Raw genomic sequence first — 19931 nt, forward strand, 5'->3', positions numbered from 1 at the left:
CTTGAGCCAAACCAGAAAGCTCCACAGGGTGGTAACCTGCAGTGTTCAGCAGGCCTGGCTGAGGCTTTCAAAAAATCAGTCAGGAATTAATGCAATAACTGCTCCACTTAGCGATCCCTCAAATGTAGACTGGGTCGCTAGACTGAGTCTCCAATTGAAATTAATTTGAGCTAAATTGCTCCAATTAGTGATGGAGAAGCTGCCACGTGTTTCTATGTCACCTGCTGACTGACCACAGGTGTATGGAGCACGACGATACCACCACGCGTGAACGTAAGGCCACAATGGCAATGTGTATCTAAAAAACTCCCCGCTGGAGCACACACCGATGCACATCAGATCCAACGTAACTGAATTTGCTGTCTCTCCCTTTTCTTCAAGGCCGGGGAAGAGGCAAACTCGGCCGGAGGGGGCCGGGGCGCCGAATGGCGTCGCAGCGGCGAAGCCCAGGGGCAGCCTGGGAAGGGGCCGCCGGGCGATTGGCTCGCGCACCACGTGCGCGGCGGCTGGCGTCGGCGGGCCGAGCCGCGATTGGCTCACGCCGCACGGAGGGCGCCCTCCATTGGCGCGGCTACCTGCCCGCCGTCCTCGCTCACACACGCTCGGCGGCGGCTCGTGGAGGTCGCGGTTCGCGCGCGGATTGGGCAGGGCCGCGCCAGCTGCGCCTTGATTGGCTTGGGCGAAGCGGCAGCACCTGCTCCTCGGCGGCCGCATCCTTGGGAGCGTCGGGGGAGGCGGTGCGCATGCGCAGCCGGTGATGCCCTGGGAAAAGCGGCCGGCTTCGGCTAGCGGGGCGCGGAGGGGATCTCGCCGCCGGTAATCCGCCCGCCGCGGGGAGGGGGTGTGCTGGGCCTGCCGCTGCGGCCGCCTCTCGCCCCGCGCGGGGGCTGGCTGTCGGCGCCGGGCGGGTGCTCTCTGCGTTGCGGTGTTGGATAACTAGGGCGGGGGAGAGCGGCGGCCGCCCGGGCCCGGGGCGGCGGGAGGGTGCCTGTCGGCCCCCTGCAGCGCCCGTCCTCTCTCCGCGGCTGCGTGTGGCGGCGGGGGAGGAGGTCAGCGGCTCTCCTGCCCCTCCCCTCCCCCCCGCGGGGCTTCCTCGCGCCCCGGCCGTTGCTAGCCGTTAGGCAGCTCGCGGCGGGAGGGCGGGAAGCGCGAGCCTGGGCTGTGGCGCCCCCGACTCGCCCGCCCCTGCCGGCCGGCGGCAGGGTCCTGGGGTGGGTTTCGGGCGGGGATGGGTGTCGGGGCCCGGCCCCGGGCGTGAGGAGAGCTGCCTGGCAGGAGGAGCGCGGCCCCTCGTGGGTGCGCGCGGTTGTGCGGCGGGGGGCAGCCGGGGTTGCGCCTGCGGCGCTCGTCCTCCCTTCGTGGTCTTCCGAAAAGCGGTCTCCGTGTAAAATGGGGAAAGCGGGTTCGTTTTGGGCACTGCCTGAACACCGAGTGGCCGCTCGACTCGAACTTTTGTTTTTTTCAGTTGAAAAATAACCTCTTCCTGGAGGTTTCACTCACGCTAACTGTAGCAACAAGAGAGCTTGAAAATGCATCTGCACGAGTACAGCATTGCAGCTTGAGTAATTCCTAAATTACACGTTTAGCATTCATTTCAGTACAATGTTCTTAACACTTCTGCAAAAGATAGGAAAGTACTATTTTCACACAAAATAAAGGAAAAATAAAAAGTTGTGCAAGAATTGCTGGGTGCTTTTCATGGAGCAGTTTCAGCTGGGTGCTGTCTTTAGTCAGGTTGATGCTGATGCAGCTGTATGGGGAGGAATAAGGGAGCACATGGTTATGGGTGGAAGAAGGGGAGGGGGAAAAACACCACTTGCCATTGCCCTGGATGGGCTTGGTGTTTGGACCTAGGAAAAGCCCATGTGTTGGTACTGGATGCAGGAGCTTTAGATCTCTGAGTGAGAAAGGTTGTTAATGGCAGTTTTACTCCCTTTCTGCTTGACAATGCAGAACTCTGAGAGTTTCATGAAAAAGGCATGACCCCCTTCAAAGTCCAAGGAAAAGTTAGTAATAATCTAAAAGATCCTGACCTTTATTTAGTTCTGCATCAAATGGAACAACAATGCCATTAATTTAATGGCATGTGTTGGATATGCAAAAGAGCGTGGTGCAGAGGTCTGAAGATTGACATACTTATGCTGTGCAACCATCTGTAGAAATCAAATCATCCTGGTGGGAAGGGACCTCAGGAGGTCTCTACTCCATCCTGCTGCTTGCAGCAGGGCAGGTCTGAGGCCACTTCAGGTTGCTCGGAGCTTTTTCTGGTCGGTCTTGGAAAACCCCAAGGACTGAGACTAGGCAGCCTGTACCACTGCTTGCCTGCCCTCGTGGGGGGGGGTGGGCGGAAATTCTAATATCCAGTCAGAATATTGTCTCAGTTTATGCCTGTTGTCTTTCCTAAATACTAGTACTTGTATCAGAAACAGTGTCTTGTTACTTTAGGTGCAATATTATGCTAATGTTGCAGCACTGTTGCTGGTCCCAAGAGCATGCTTTACAATAGTACTGTCAGCTCAAATGTCTCTTCTGATGTATAGATGTGCTGTAGTTACCCATGTTCCCATGGTAAGGAGTGACCAAGCTATGGAAAAATTAAGTTTAAAATTACAGGTCTGAAGTTATATATATTGACAGAATATGTTTGTCTAGAGAAAGCTGAATATAAACTGCCCATCCCAAAAGGAGCTATTGGGAATCCCGTTTTGGAGGTGTAATTATTATCGGATAAAGTTCAGCGAGTCAACTTCTATGATTACAGCTTTTCAAACTGAAGAACGGCTATCCAGTTCTCTCATGGGTCATACTATAGCGATATCACATCCCTAATTGAAACCACTGTCAAGACGTGTGGTTTTGCAATTACCTATTTGCTGTAGCACCCTGAAAGATGGTTTGGAAGTCACTGGTCTTTGGCGCTTCGGCCAAGACTGCTAGTAGACATGTTCGGTGTTTGTGTGAGTGCCATAGAATGGGATAACTTGTTTTGTTCTGCTGAGGAAGTTTTAACAGTGGGGATCCTTTTGGCTTGTTTTTATGGTCGCCTTGAGGAAAGAATAAGAAAAGTTTTTCATAGGTCTTCATGTGTTAATTTGGACAGTTCAGTAGGTTTTAAAGACAATTAAATGTGCAGTGTGAAATTCTGTTTTGAGACAAATGTGTAGTGTGAAGTTCTGTTTTGGCAATTGAGTGATAACTGTAATTGTTCTTGATAACGTATTTAAGTGTTTCTGGGATTATTTTAAAAGTGTGTCGAGGTCAAAGGTCAAAAAAGTGTGCCTTCTCTTCTTGAAGGGAAAAGTAAGAGATGTAATTGAAGACTGAATGAAATTAGGAATGTCCTAGGCTAGGATCAGGGAGTAGTAAGATTCGGCATGAATGAAGTGAAACCATCAGGAGTTTTGGAAGGGAACTGTGTGGAAAGGTGAGTACTGGTCTGATTTCTTGGATGCCCTTGCTAGTCTGTGTATGGAACAAACGTGGATGGGGCTAATTACAGTAAAATTGTAAGTGGAAGGTTTTTTGAATTGTACACAAAATACACCTGAAATGTATTGACAAAGATAGATGTCTCTCTTCATCTGCTTTAGGAGAAAAGGAGGAGACCACCTGCATGACAAAGTAGCTAACGTAAGGTAGGCAAGTTTTTTATGCTAAAAAAGCAAGTCTAATACCCGATTAATATATACCACTTTAGCTAAGAGCAAAGGAGTCCCGAAAGGTATTGATATGAAATCCTTCAATTGTTTGTCCTAATATGATGATTAAGAACAAGAAAAGGGGGTGGTAAAACTAAGTGTGATAGCCTCCAGACAAAGGTGTTCAGAAGTACACTGTAAGATTGAATGTGCACGTATGATAAACTGGTGCAGAAGGCACCTCAGTAGCAGAATATTTAGTATGACTAGTAGTGGCTGAAAGTAATACAAGGTTTGAAAATGTCTTGCAATAGCAAACTAAATGTCAGTATTTGTCTGTCTTTTTAAACTTACTGTGGATAGAAATTAATAAGAACCAAAGGATAAATACCTGTGCAGTGGTATCTAGAATCTGTCTTCCTTTTATTTCTGAATTCAGACAAAAACAAATTCAGAAAGAAGCATTTTTGGCAAGACCATTGAGGAGACTTGCATAGGCATGTGCTCAATACTACACTGTAATAAACCACTGGATACCCTAATATAAAACTGGATTCATATGCATTACGGATGTAAAGCAAAAAATACTGAGCAACAATCTTTTCTTCTTTGCAGCAGATTAGATTGAGAGGCTGGGATAGTTATCTGCTATTGACATGCATAATTGCACAGATTAAAGATTTTCAGGTTTCCCTGAAGTTAGAAAGATACTTGCATTTAAGCTTTAACTTTTGCACTTAGTGGATGATTTTGAAACAGAAAATGTTTCCTGAAACAGTCTTATACTTTCTTTTGACACTTACAGCTGGAGTTGATATAAACTCATCTAAACGTAGACAGTGGAAGAAGAGCCAAACACAAAAGAGAATTCTGGCCGTGGATAATAATACGTCCTAAATCTATGAATTTTATTTTCCCTAATGAAAGGGATGTTACTTTTTGCTACACTGTAGAGACTGATTCATTCTGAGTACTTGTTCAGATTGTTAAGGAATGAGAAAAATAAAAGCAGTCTTAGTTCTTAAAAACGCATATATGCTGCAGTCAAATTCTTGCTAGATTTGTGGCCTGGCAAGATAAGGGAACAGGCTACAAGCACTTCCGTAGGGACAACAGGAAGGGAAAAAGTGTCTGAGTCAGGGCTGTGCAGTAAGAAATTTTTCAAATTAAGATACAGCACTTTACTAAAATACAATAGTGGCAATACTTTATGATCTTTATTTCTTATTATTTTAATGTGTTTTTTCTCTTGTAGATAAAGTCTGGGGTAAAATTGAAATAGTATTGATAATGTCCTTGCAACGGTATTTAAAATTTAAAACTGTCAGTTCTTCAGATAACCAGGATGCACTTCCAGTGGGACTGGCTGTGCTTGGGTGTCCTGATAATTAGCTCAGTGACTGCAGAAATTGAAAACGAACAAACTCTGGATGCAGATGTTGAAGTGGAGGATTTTGACAATCAGTCTCAAGAAGCTGATTTTGACAGAGATGAATCTTCCTTAGAGGTAAGATTACAGAAGTCTTTAGTTAAAGCTTGTTTAATTGTAAGATACATAGTTATAACTAGTAGAGAAATTGGTGGACAAATGCATTTAAAAAAGAGCAAGTTAACAGCAGTTGACAAATGAGTGGGTGTCAAACCCACCAGTCTGAGTTTTTCAGTTGCTGTATGTGACATGTAGGACAAGCTTAATGAATGATTCTGCTATGCCAAAGTGTAAAATCAGGTCTCCTGCCAGTGGTGGATAGTCATGAAGAAGGTTTTGCTAGTCTGTGTTTCAATCTAGATACAGAACCTTTTGTTGTAAGTCCTAACATGCCATTTCTAGAGAAGAAAGCAGAAAGCATCTTGGTCTTACTGAGATTTTGACTGTAGACCAGTTTCTTGATTTCATCAGCCACGGCTGCCTTTTGACACTATCTTTATTCCCAGAAAATCTTTCTGCATTTGTTATGCTGTTCTTCATAATAGATGTGTGCAGTATTCATAAATTATTTTTTCAACTTTTTATTTTTATTGTGTAGCCCAGCTGTAATGTGCCAAGAAGATAGGAAAACAGAAGAGGGGAAAAGATGTACAGAAAGAAATAGGGAGGAAGCAGAGAATTGGTGCAAGTTCAGTAAATTTTCTGGGTGACAGTGTAACAGTACTTTAGTTATGAGCTTTGAACACAGGAAGCAGTTTTTAAAATTCACAGATGTGAAATTGCTCACTGTTAGAGGGATGCACCCAAACTGTAGAAATGAGAGGGGCATGAGGGTGTGGGGGAAGGTGTTTTATGCTGCTAGATGTTTCTGATGAAGAAAATCTGGTGATCTGTCTGGGTGGACTACTTCTGGAGGTATGATAGTGTATTTCAAATGAAAAATTGTAATTTATGTTAGAGTGTGTATCTGTACGTGTCTTCTAGGTTGTGTACCAGACTCCAAAGCCAACTGGGGAAGTGTATTTTACAGAAACCTTTGATGGTGTATTGGCTGGGTAAGTTTATGCCTTAAAATTACAAACTTTTACTTTCAGCGGTTTAACTTATACTGGCAGGACTTATTTGTATTCATTTTTCTGCTAGAATCTTTATGAAAATTAATTTTTACAGGGGTTAGAATTGGGAAGGCTGGTAATGCTTGCTCCAAATACATCATAATGTTAAGCCGGACAGTTAACGTTTCAGGTATGTTGCTATTTTTTGTGTTTTAAGGAAGCTTTTAATAAACTCTGGGTTTATGGACATTAAGAAAAATAATATAATTTCAAGATTTAGCCAGTTGAGTTTAACTAGCTGCAAGGTGAAGTGTATAGCCATTACACTGCAGTAGCAAACTCTTTCTTCCTCTTCACATGCACTTAGGTATGTGTAAAAAGGCACGTGTGAAGAGCCAGACAGAGAGATGAAAGGAGATGCAATACGATACATTCACTATGGTAGAACTTAAAGCAACCTATTTTTTACTTCCTGTGAAGAAGACTGAGATCCATTTACTGTAGGAGTGAGATTATACCATTGTAAGACATGTATGTCTGTTGAGGATGCACAATTTAAACTGTAAACAAAATAACATGGTAGCAGGGACCAGTAACTTCTGTAAGATTGAATCTTACTCCCTTTTTCCCATTGTTTCTAAACTGTTCTCTTCTGTAGAGTAACAGGGAACTTCAGGCCACTGAACATTAATCTGTCATTACTCACATTATGTTCTGTCATATTTTCTTATTTTTGTTACCTATTTAGACCAAATATAGAAGAAAAGTAAGTTAACAAGCTCCCATCCTCAGTGTATCACTTGTCTTAATATGTCACTTCTACATGTTAAGAAGTGCAATACAAAAGCAGTACCAATGATGACAGGAAAAATGATTAAATAGAAAAGGTGATAATGGTTGTTTTAAAAAAACAAACAAACAACTGAAAACCTTGATAAACAAATGCAAAAACTTAACTGGGATACTTGAATAGTATCATTCATCCCAATTTCTAGCTTCATGAGATCTGTTCAAAGATTAGTTTGTCTTCCTACTAAATCTAATATTCAAAACTTTAGCTATAATGCTTGGGATTTTTTGGTCTAGCTGTACATAATTTACATAAGAATAACAAGTATGGAACTAAGATGTATGAGAAAGTAAGCAGCATGTTGCCTTTCTTCCCTAAAATTGGGGAAAAGAGTACGTATAAATTGACTAGGTAAATCACCTGAATAGAGTAGCTTTTTTGAGAATGGGCTTTGAAAATCTTCTGCATGACTTGTAGAGATGTTTTATTTCCTTATTGGTCTTTCTCCTGGTAGACCAAGGATCTAGTTTGCCATTTATGTTGTGAAGCTTTTCCAGCATCTCTGTTAACAGTGAACAAATCTGACTAAAATTCAAGCAGAAAAGATACTCATCCCTGAAATACTCCATCCAGAGGATAGTTCAGAATGAATGAAAATAGTTCTTTACAGAATTAATCATGAGAACGTAGTATTGTAGTTGATACAATGAAGAGTTCAGTGACACTGTTGGCTTAAGATATTCCTGTGCATGGCTCGGGATGGAACCACTGTATGACCAGATGAGGGTGGACTGCCTTTTTTTCCTTTTTTTCTTCCCCCCCACCCCTCCCCTCCTCCAAATGAACACTTTGTGTGTAGGGTATCTGCATATCTTTTTGGTAACCTCAATTTGATAAGCTGAGTTTGCCTTGTTCATAGTATCAAGGAGATCAGGAGTTTATTTGCGCTGTTGGGATCCCCTATGTGCAATAATACATTTGGAATCTGTTCAGTGCATAATTGCATTTTTCATTTGGACGCTTTTACCTCTTCCTTTCGTCCTCTGCTATGCATGTGTATTGTTACTGTCAGATAGTGTTAGGATTTCTTCAGGTGATTTTTTTCCTTTCCTTGTCATATTGAAGGTTTTACACTTGAACCTTGCTATTTTCCATGTCTTTTTGACATTATATGCTCACGTGATATTCTTACGTTCTGCCAAAGTCAGCTTGTATATAAAACTGAAGTTTATTCAGAATAATTGAATTACTTTAGTGTTGTAATTGTATATTCATTTACATTTTTAGGAAATATTTTGAAATGCTATATTAGACTAATCTATTTTAATTTTTCTTTTCATGTTCTTTGAACAACAAAAAGTTCCATGATGCTGACTGTCAAAATCATTATCACAGATTCACAGCCTAGAAGGGAAAGCTGGTTTTCCTGTGCTTGTTAAATAGTACAACTTTGCATAGATAGTTCAATGACTAGTACACTTTTTGTTTTAGGTGGGTGTTGTCTAAAACCAAGAAAGAAGACACGGATGATAACATTGCTAAATATGATGGTAAGCGGTTTTAATGTTTACTTCCACTATATAGTTTCTGATGTTTTGTTGCTCTTTGAGAAGTAACTACCCCTTACACTGAACTTACCTTTGAAAACCTAGATGGCACAGGTCAAAAATGTTCGTTTGTATAATGACTGTTATCCTGAAACTGAGATGTGAAATGTTGCTTGTTGGGTTACTTAACGTGAAGATAATTTCTTTTGTCATCCCAACAATCTGTTGCAATGAATGATACTAGAATACCCTCTGGCATCTAAATACTCAGTATTAATTGATTATGAATAGTGCTTCTTGAGGACTACCTTCTCTGAAATCGTGTCAGAGAGATTTACCACTTCAATTTCAGTTGTTAAACACGTTTCTAAAGCAGCATGTTCCATGTTGCTGCATCTGTCCTACTGATTCATGGGTTGGTCTCCCGGTCTGGCCTCTGAAACATAAAAGTTAAACCGAATGATGTTTTTTTTTAAAATACTTTTTCAGATTGTCTGTGCTTGAATATAGGGTTCTCCAGTGGTTCTTGTACAGTTCATTCTTAGAGTAGTCTAAAAAAATTTGGAAAGTAATAATGAAAAAGTTGTTTTGACGGTTTTTATCATTGGGGTTTGCACTTGACTTAGAAATTCCTAGGCTAGAATTGCTTGCTTGAATGTAATTTTAAACTGTTTGACAGATGTATGATCTATGGCAATAATTTTGCAATTTATTTCATTTAAGAGAAAGTGGGGAGAACAGAAAAAGTTTCTGCTGCAAAAGGAAAAGTATTTGCTACTGCTCTTATGTCAAACGAAATCAATTAATGTTAACAGAAAGTGGTAAGCAAACGTAACTTGTAGGACTTAAGTGTGCAATACAGAACAGATGTTTTTAGGTTTAGCAGTTACCAGAAATAACTGGTAAAAATAAAGAAGTTGCAGAGGAGATATCCATACAGATGAGATGCTTGTAAGAACCGACGTCTCTCTGATTACTTGGCCTCATATTAAATAGAAATTGTCTCTCATGTCAAAACAGTCATATTTGCTTAAAGTCACCCAGACAATTCAACATTAACAAAGTCTGTGGTGAAAAGACTTTTTTTTTGAACTATTTTCCAATTAATTTTTTTTTTTTGTCGTCTTGTTTTGCCTGGCATTATGGCTTGGTCTTAGTTTCCAGGAAGGAACGCTATTGAAGAGGAGGGGATTTTCATCCCTCCTCTTTAGCAGACTAGAAGAAACCAGGGATTTTTTGTTGACATACATATCTGCCCTTCCTTAACGACCTTTCACAAATCGCACTTCAGTTGAATCAAAGTAAATAGCTGTTTCGTTTGGATTTCATAGTTTGTGAATCTTCTCTAAAACACATGCTGAAGAACTCATTACATTTTCTTCCTTTTGTTCATGTTGACACAGGCTTTTTTCAAGATTTCAGTGAATTGTAAAAGTAGTCTTTCTTTTGTGCTGTGTTCGTTCCTGGAAAAAAAATCAGTGAATCTTGCGCTGCTAATCTCTGAGAAAATATAACAGCCCTTTTAGAAGTCTTGTTCTTTGGATATTGCCCACATGTGTAATCAACTGTATTTTTCCCAAACTTGGAGAATTTATAATTATATAATCTCTTATTTTTAAAGCTGTAGGCTTGTTTGATTGTCTTTAAGATCAGATCTGATAATTCTAGGAAAGACTTCGGTGGGGGGGAAGCTTCATCTCCCATGTGATTAGATTTGAACTGAAAGATTCTAATTCTGTATAAGCAGGAGGGGAAGAACTGTTCAGGTATCTAGCTTACACAGTGCCTTGTGACTAATAATACTTTTTATGTGACAATGGTAGGAACAAATCTAAAAGCTGGAGAAATATTTTGTGTTCCTCTAGGCATTGGGGGATACCACAGTCTAAAGACACAGATCTACAATATTAAAGTTTTCTTGTAGATTTCTGTAAATTTGAGAAGAGCAAGGAATAACGTATACTTTACACATGTGCCATCTTTAAAATATTGAAAGCTAACGTTATCTTAATTGGCTAGAACTAATACATTTTTGGTGAAATGGAAGAGCGGGCTTTTCTGTGTAGAGCTATGCATACCCAAAGTGTAGGCATCTCTAATTATCTGCCAATTTCTTAAGGCTGAAATAAATTCTTACAATAAAACTCATTAAATATGAACCAGAGCTTTGAAACAGTCTCTGTATTAGCAATGCAAGCATTAGGCTTGAATAAAATGACATATCTAAAATGTATTGATCCTTTCATACAATATTGCAATTAAACAGAAATCTAGTGGATATGGATATGGAGCACATGCTACGGGTTTGTGCAATAAACTTAATTAAATTTTGTGATGTAAAAACATTTTTATGTTAAATGTGTACATTTTTCTATTCAATTTCATTGGTTTATGAAGATTATGGTAAGGATGTGGTTCTTTCCTACTTTGGAGTCCATGGCTGGTGGTTTTTTTTAGTTGGAAAATTGTTTTACACATAAAACTGAGATTTTGATAATTTTCTTTCTTTTGGCTATAACAGTTATGAAACTGGGATTTTTACTGCTGTAGAAACAGCTACTTGGGGAAAAAAAAAGAAAAAGCTTGTCACTTCTTGTTGTTACAACTACTTCCAATCTTTTTCCCTAAGCTTTCTTTCCTCCTTGCTTTCTGATCCAGAACATTGGGTTAGATAGATCTTTGGCATGACACAGTTTTTATTTTATCATCTAACTGTAGAGCTGGAATTCTAGTGGTTTCTAATTCTTGAAAAGTGCTGGTTAAAACATTCTGTCACTGATTTGATAGAAAGATGTGAGCAGCAAATTTGTGTACCATGAATGCTTTTTTTGTATTTGAGTGCTGTATAGCAGTTAGTTTGGGGAAGCGTAAGCTGGACTTGAGTAATGTTTTGTATCCATGGTAGAATTACCAGTAATGAATTGGATGATTATTGTTTAACTTTTTTGACATCAGATGTCAAGATTTCTTCCCTTCTTTGGCAACTAGTCTTTATTTGCTGTTAACTCTTTGCTTTCAACAAGGCTATGATTTCTTTACTTCAGCCTCCGTTTTTTTCAAAGGCTCTGTGTGTGTGTTTTAGGAAGATGGGAAGTAGAAGAGCTGAAAGAAAACACAGTGCCTGGAGACAGAGGATTAGTGTTAAAATCGGTGGCAAAGCATCACGCAATATCAGCTATGCTAACAAAGGCATTTATTTTCGATAATAAACCTTTGATTGTTCAGTAAGTAATCCCTCAAATTTTTTACTTAATATTTATTATTATTATTAAAATCTTTAAGTCAAGAAGGTAATGTGAATCCCTGTAGAAAAATACTGACTTCTATATAGCATTGACCTATCCTATCCAGAGCTATCAGAACTCTAAGTGTGAATGATTTAATAATCAAGTAAGATTGTAGTACAAGTGTTAAGAAGTGATATTTAAATTCTTTTGAAGTATTTTTGGACAGAAATAATATTTTATAAGATTGCTGGAAAAGCTAATTAATTTTCAGTCATACTCTAAAAGATCTAAATCATATGTAGTTTGAGTACAGTGCTTTTCCACTTACAGAATACTTCTGTGTAGCTCCGTAAAAGCAACTTGAATCTTGAACGCATTATAGGAATATTAGTGATGATGAGCACCATGGCAATATGACTACTTTTTTCTGATATTCAGACTTGCTTTGTTGTACTTGCAGACATACACAGATAACTCCTCTGGCTAATTCAGTGCGTCATACGGGCAGTTTCAAAGATGGCACAAACTTTCTAGAACTCTTGCACATTTCTACTTCACTTTGATGTGTGCATGTTGGTTGATACCACCTTGAAACTTTTCTTACTGGGGATACCAACTGTAGCAATTGCGTTTTTTGACTGACATGGCTGCTATATTAGCTTGTGTGGCAATTAAAACCTTTTGGTCAAGTAGAAGTGTTTTGACAATAGTGACTAATATACAGTTGTAATGTATTCATAATTAGGACTGCAGATTAGAAGTTGATTTGTATTTGTATGATACTTGGAATGTTTTTTTTAACTTGCTCTTTGCCCAGATACGAAGTGAATTTTCAAGAAGGCATTGACTGTGGTGGTGCATATATTAAACTTCTCTCCAGTAGTGATGACTTGAATCTGGTATGTCCTCTTACTTAACGTTTGCTATCAGTTGTTCATTTGAAGAATGCATAATTGTTTTTGTGAAATGTCAGTAAGAAATTAATTCCTAATGCATCCTAAATTCTTAAAAAGCTTTTCAAATGTTTAAGCAGAAGATTGAGCAAGATAATAATATACACATAATTTATTATATATACACAAAACCTTTGGAGTTGTGCATTTTTTACTACTGGAATGTTTGATAATGTTATTCTTGTTACAATTTCAGCTTATTTTAATGAAACTTCTAGGTAGTCTAAAACTTAAAGTAAGCTATTAAGATCTATATTCACACAAGAAATCTCCATGAATTTCAGAAGGTTAGAATGAAGAGTTTGCTGTGATTAACGTACTCCTCTTAGTTCTGCATGAGTGGTGCCTTATATCCGGGACAAAGGACTTTTGTGTCTGTTTAGTCTGACTTTCTGCAATAATAGAAGCCATAGAATCTCAACTCGTAACTTGTGAAACAATTTTTTTACTGCATGGCACACAACGTGGCATCTTAGAAAGGGCCGCAACTTGGATTTAGAAACTGAAAGTGATGGAGAATCAATTCCCAGGAAAAGGTCTGAATGATCAAGTGTGAAAAATTAATAAGTGCCTTAGTATGTTGGTCTTACTAGAAGGTAAACTAGAAGACAGCAAATGCAAAATTTGCCTGTTTATGGCCTGGCTTACAATTCATCCTGTACCGTTTTTGGAGTTTCACTGGCTGTGTGATGAGGTAACTTAAAAGAGTCAATGTTCTCTCTTTCTTGTTTTTTTTAACGTCAAAATTGGGCATGTCTCAATGCTGTATGTATGCTTATTGCTATCAGAATAGTCAGTTAATTATTGTTAATTCTTAGCAGTGACATTTTCCTAAGACTGTTGAATGTTGTAAAAGGGACCAAACTTAAAATACATGCACTTCTGTAGTGCATAAAGTGGAAATGTGTCACTTTGCATTTAAAAAGTGAATGACTTTTTTCAAACAGTACACTTATGTCAGAATATATCTTTCAAGAAGAAAACTTCCAGGCATCAAGAGGTGGTCTTCCTTCAAGCAATTGCGTAAGAATATAAGGCAGCATGTTACTGCATATTCCAAATACAAAAATCATATAAATAGTTGAAAAACACTGACATATCTAAACAGCTTGCTGCAACATACTCTGAAGGAGAATAACTATACCTGATATTTTCAGGGTTGTTTGTTGCTGTTATTTAATGTGGAGCAAGACGACTGATAAAATACCAGATGATAATATCCTGGGTTTTATCTTTATTGAAAAATAAAATTGATATGAAGAACAGTAACTAGTTCCCTGCCATCTTTTAGTGTAATGTTTGTAGAAGGTTATAGATACTTGGGTGTTTTGATTTGTGACAGGCATTTCCACTTAACATAAGGCTAAGGTCTAAATAAGTATATTCATCTTCCTTTGAAGAGGCTTAAGTGATCTCTATGGTTAGTCCATTCCCTAAGAACAGAGGGCATCCAGCAACTCAAGAGGACTGTTCCGTTTCTTTCATGATTTACCTTACCAGTTTTCAGTTACCTTTTCGAAAAAGGTAACTATGCTGTATGACACAACATCAAGGAAAAGAAGTACCCAAAATGACTTCATAAAATGTACAGTATAACACATGCTCAGCTTTCTTGCTTCTACAGGAATACTTTTTTGACAAAACACCTTATACTATTATGTTTGGACCAGATAAATGTGGAGAAGATTACAAACTACACTTTATCTTCAGACATAAGAGTCCTAAAACTGGAGAATATGATGAAAAACATGCAAAACGTCCTGACATAGACCTAAAAAAATTCTATTTGGACAAGAAGACGCATCTATATACTCTCGGTATTGTTTCATTCTTACAAGTTTAAATTGGAAAGGAGAGATTAAAAATGTGTTTTTGTCCACTGAAGCTTTGTATTTGAGTCTGCTTTTTTGGTTATAATAGTCCGTTAATTCTGAGGGGTGGTTGCTTAACAATTTGGGCTTAAATGATTTCATGACTGGGCTTAAATGATTTAATGACTGAGCTTAACTGCAGGACATAAAAGTAGCTTTGAAATGCTGCTGTTTAATATTCAATTACAGGAAAAAACATAGCAGCCCTGGCCAGCCTTTAGTGTGAAGAATTGATTAATACTTTCAGTACTTATTATGATAAAAATGTTTTTGTTAAGAAAGACATTAAAAAACCCACAACCGTCCAATATTCTAGGAAGGCATCAGAGTTCACAGAAATTCACACAACTCTCCTCCACGTGTTAAGAGTTCTCACTAACACCTGCATCTGCAGCAGTGTGCATGAACAGATATGTTTCTGCACTCTCTGAAGATGAATGAGTATGGACTGGGTTTAATTCATGTGACATCTCTTTCTGTACCAATGAACAGTATAGCAGAGATGAAAATTTAATTTCTTAGTTCTTTTTTCCGCCCTTTTTCTAATTTCTGAGGAAGAATAAATAATCAGAGAAGAATGGGCTAATCCATGGCATATTGCAAATCCAGCAAAATTGACTGCACTTTTGAACTTCCATTGAATAATAATGGAAGGCATGTTCAACTGCTGTGCCATGGGCAAGCTTACTGTTCTTTAAAATAAATTACCGTGGTGTGCCATAGCAAACTTTCACTTCTAGATAATAGGAATAAGTGAAAAAAACCACTGTTCTTGTGGTATTCATGTGTTCCTGTATTTGGGCTGTTCGTTATAAATTATGTTTAAAGATACTTAAACTTGGATTGCATTTATTCTGTTATAATTGTTCAAATAGACTCCATAGAGGTGTGTGATTCTAATGCATTATGTGACTGATAACATAAGTATAAAAATCTGTTCTATCTAAAGTGATATGGGGGGTTAATTTTTGCATTTATGGATATTTTAATACTGTTGAAAACTCAAGCTGCAAGAGCTTCATTAGATATTATCAAACTGTCATTGCAAGACTGTTACACTGGTTTTCATCACCCTTTTTTATAAAACTGTCATGAAAGTGGAATAGTATTTACTTTGAATTAATAATCTTCGTTGTGGACATTTGAATATACTTGTTAAGCACTTAAAGTGTGCTCACTGGTTGTTAGAAATGGATCTGGATACAACGTCTGTTACTGAGTCTGACATTGCTCAGTTCTGTGACCCTGGCTTCTCAGTTACTCACGCTTGCTAAAATACTTAAACATTTGAAGAGCATTTTCTGTGTTTGCAGTCTGGCATTTGAGGGAAATGGCTGTCAGATTTGAATCAGAAAAAATATGGCTTTGATGATCCTTCGGCTGTGTTACTGACGCAGTTCTTGTGTTTCCATGCTTTCAGGTGTGAAATTGTAATTTGGTAGCAGAGATGCCTTTTGGGGCAGAGGTTTATCTTTCATTGTCTGTGTTTTTAAATAAATAAATAAAGCAGAATTTTGGCCAAGTGGTAGGTTTTTGAAAAATTTCTTAGAATGTGCTTGGATGTGTTTCAGCAATTGAATTTGCTAGAGGTTTCATTTTTGGGGGCCTGATACTGGTTGTACATCCCCACAGTAGCAACTTTAATGTTTTGTGTCCAGATCCAGTACCTGGGTGGGGAGTCTGTCTCCTGCTCTGCTAGTGAGGATCCTGTTTGCCGTTATTTGTCTAAGTCTGTGTTTATTATATAGGTTTTGGTTAAAGATATTTGTAAAATGGATTTCTTTTAATACAAATTTCTTCAATTTAGTGCTAAAACCAGATGATACATTTGAAATCTTAATTGACCAATCGGTTGTCAGTAAGGGAAGTCTTCTTGAGGATATGGTTCCTCCAGTAAACCCTCCCAAAGAAATAGAGGATCCTAGTGATAAGAAGCCTGATGATTGGGATGAGAGACCAAAAATACCTGATCCAAATGCTGTCAAACCAGATGACTGGTAAGGAGAACATTTTTATCTGTACAATACCTTTTACATGCAGGTTATTCATTTGAAAGATATGTTTTTATTTTGTTTTTTGCTAATGACAATTGGGATATGTTTCACTACTAAAAGCACTGAAGTTTGAAAACATAACTGAGGTGGGTACAAGGATCTGGTCATCTTCTAAGGAAAGAAATAATTGTGCTTTTTGCTGATTTGTACCCTCTATGGTTGCAATTAATAATAAGATTATTGTAACTGAAAGATTAGGAAGAGGGGTGTTTTTTCACCATATAGTCTTAATTTACACCAATGATTTCTGCTTTCTTCTGTGTGAACTTCCTGAGGGAAGAAGAGGGAAAAACTTAATGGGAAGACCTGACTGACACCTGCCAATTGATGGCAGCAATTTCTGGGCTAAGTACTACTTTGAAACAGTGTAAATATAATTCAAATATTTATAAACAGATACTTGGATGTCTAATTTCCATGATCAGCGTGTCTAATTCTGTTGTGCCTTTGAAAATCATCCCTTTCATGCCAGTTACAGTCCTCTGAACAGAACATTGGTTCAATGTTGGGCTGCTGTATTTTCTAACATAAGTCTGTAATTGAAGGGATGAAAATGAGCCTTCCAAAATAGAAGATCCTGATGCTGTTAAGCCTGAGGGATGGCTTGATGATGAACCACAGTATGTTCCAGATCCTAATGCAAAAAAACCAAAGGACTGGTAAGAAATTGATCAGTAAGTGCAGGTTGTTAACGTGTCTTGCTATAAGCCTGCCTATTCTCTGTGGCAAATTGAGTTGTGAATCAGAAATCAATCCAAATCTCACTGTCTTTTGAGGTGGTAAGTTGGAATGTGTAAGGTATGGCCAAATACTTGTTGTTTTGGGAGGCTACTTACAGAAAAACATGTTCATGTCAATTGCCTTTTGTTTTCTGAAGATATATAAACAAAAACAGAATATGAAGGACCCCTTTGAAAGAATTTGCTGCAATGTTAAGCCATGAAGCAGTTTAAGTTGATAACCTGAAATCATCATGTAATAGTCTCAAAGAGATCTTTAAGCATCTTATGGAGAAGTGTTTCAAGCTGTCTGCAGATGCAGGAATACAGTTGCATTCAATCATGCTGTGGTAGTTATGAACATGTGACCTTTAAAAAAAAAAAAGGGATGTAGCACTCCATAAAAAAAAAAAAATTAGTGTTTATACTGTTGGGTAAATTCTGTGAGCTGGTCAAAATTCTGAGGTTGTTATAACAAAATGTGTATGGACCCTAACTTCAGACTGACTGCTAGTGTTCAGACCAGTCTGATCTCAAATCAGTTGTTTGTAATTTTTCTTTTCTTTTTTTTCTGTAGGGATGAAGAAATGGATGGGGAGTGGGAAGCCCCTCAGATACCTAATCCAAAGTGTGAGACTGCACCTGGTTGTGGACACTGGGTGCGTCCCATGAAGAATAACCCAAACTATAAAGGAAAATGGAAAGCACCTATGATAGATAATCCTAACTATCAGGTAAGAGCAATATTGTAGGTCGTTGTTAAAAGATACAGAGTTGAACAGAGCAGGCAAGTCAAAGTAGTATATTTATCTAGGCTTTTTTACAGTTTATTTATATTTTAGAATGAGTCTGAATACCCTCACTAAACATTTTGAGCTTTTTTGTATTTAATGTGCTTTTTTTTTTCTTTAAGTATACTGGAAAATAGAAATGCTTCCTGTATTAAAACAATTTCCCTGTTGCTTTTGCAACGATTTGCACTGGTACCACTTATTTAATATGCTCTGAATTGTATTCTGAATTATGTTATCATTTAATGAAATATTTCTCTTTTTTGTTTGTTTTAAGTCTTTTAAATGAACAATTTTTTTTTATTAAAAAAATGAAACCATTCAGTAAGCAGATTGACTTACTAGTTCAATTTTAGTGGAAGCATGGATTTTGGATAATTAAATTCCCTCCTCCCTCCCAGATACGAGGTAACCAGTTGGATATTAAAGAGAGTTACTTTGTATTAATTATGGCTGGGGAGTACTTGAATCTGATTTCTCTGAGCCTAAGCACGTTTGTAAACAAAATTTGGCTCTAGTTTGCACAGGTATCATAAGGCTGAATTTTCCTTCCCTAAAATTTTCCCTAACTCTTCTGGTTACATAAAAAATTTATATTTATATTTTATATATACACATATATATACACACTGTAAGGGACCGTGTGGATCACGGGATGTAGTTCCCCTGCAGTCTTAGGCCACCAGACAATAGATGCTTACCTCAGAAGATTCCATCACTGGCCACAAAGTATTGACCAGTGCCCTTACAAAAATGTGTATGCTATGTTGATGAACAAAAGCCAAAACTGTATATTACATAAGGAGAGACTAGAGGAAGAAGTAATACCGATGTCTTATTTTCCTGCAGTATTAGGAAGTTTGTTTCCTAGACTTACTCTAGGAAGTTTATAAAGACTGTGCTTGGAATCACCAGTACCAGAAGAACGGAGATACTTTGTACAGTCAGTTATTACTGTAACACTGTATGGACAAAAAAAATTAATTTTAAGAGGTCTGCCCTAAGCCGGAAAATTGAGACCCATCTGCCAAAATCCTATAGGCTATTTCCAATTCTGTTTTTATGTAGGCTAAACTCTACTACTTGTCTTTTTAAATAATGCATTTAAAATAGTTGGGAAGTTCTAAGTATTTTAAAATTTGTTTCACAGTTTGTTTTTAGTGAGGTATAGGTAATGTGATTACATTTTTTTTCCTTAAAAGGGAATCTGGAGCCCTCGGAAAATACCGAACCCAGACTATTTTGAAGATCTTCACCCGTTTGAGATGACCACTGTCAGTGCTATTGGTTTAGAACTCTGGTCTATGACGTCTGATATCTACTTTGATAACTTCATTATATGTTCAGAAAAAGAAGTAGCAGATCGTTGGGCAGCAGATGGCTGGGGCTTGAAGAAATTAGTAGCAAGTGCTAATGAGGTATAAGCTTTACTATGTTCTTGATAGCCAAAAGTAGTGAGGAAGATGTTGGAAGAATTTTCTGTCAATTAATGCTGACAGAACATTAATTTGTCTGCAATTAATAAGCTTGCTGAATAACTATGATAGTTTTTTTTTCTTGTAGTTTGGCTTTTTACCTTGCCCAGATCAATATCCTCTTGAAATTAAAAGGGTACAACATTTTACTTAAACACCTAGTGAGAAATTGGCTTCATTATATTTAATGAGTCTTCTGCTGTTCATGGTGATACTAGAAATTCAGTACCTGTCAGCAAATGGAAGCTGAGTTACTTACACTCAAAGACCTTTTTTTTTCTTTTTTTTTTTTCTTTTCACTTGTGGCTAACTGCATTATATATATATTCTTTAGATGTTTCCCTCCTGTGAGTAATAGATAAATAGCCATGTGTTTTTATGC

General features: G+C 38.1%; 1 protein-coding gene across 7 annotated transcripts in view; it reads left to right on the top strand.

Annotated features, from left to right (window-relative positions):
- The first annotated feature begins 283 nt into the window (after nt 1-283).
- CLGN (calmegin) overlaps nt 284-19931 on the top strand; it is a 29078-nt gene continuing 9430 nt past the window's right edge. For 2 of the 7 annotated variants that reach the window (XM_075150100.1, XM_075150104.1), the window contains exons 1-12: nt 284-816; nt 3591-3635; nt 4967-5145; nt 6052-6122; nt 8404-8462; nt 11542-11683; nt 12504-12585; nt 14264-14456; nt 16318-16507; nt 17110-17223; nt 17861-18017; nt 19277-19492. In XM_075150100.1, the coding sequence (XP_075006201.1) occupies nt 4984-5145; nt 6052-6122; nt 8404-8462; nt 11542-11683; nt 12504-12585; nt 14264-14456; nt 16318-16507; nt 17110-17223; nt 17861-18017; nt 19277-19492 (1386 nt within the window). In that variant the 5' untranslated portion in view covers nt 284-816; nt 3591-3635; nt 4967-4983. Of the gene's footprint in view, nt 817-3160; nt 3636-4893; nt 5146-6051; nt 6123-8403; nt 8463-11541; nt 11684-12503; nt 12586-14263; nt 14457-16317; nt 16508-17109; nt 17224-17860; nt 18018-19276; nt 19493-19931 lie in introns of those variants that run through there. The other 5 variants (XM_075150103.1, XM_075150105.1, XM_075150099.1 and 2 more) reach the window with 4 other exon arrangements.

The sequence above is a fragment of the Calonectris borealis genome, chromosome 4, assembly GCF_964195595.1.
Source record: "Calonectris borealis chromosome 4, bCalBor7.hap1.2, whole genome shotgun sequence".
Lineage (NCBI taxonomy): Eukaryota > Metazoa > Chordata > Aves > Procellariiformes > Procellariidae > Calonectris > Calonectris borealis.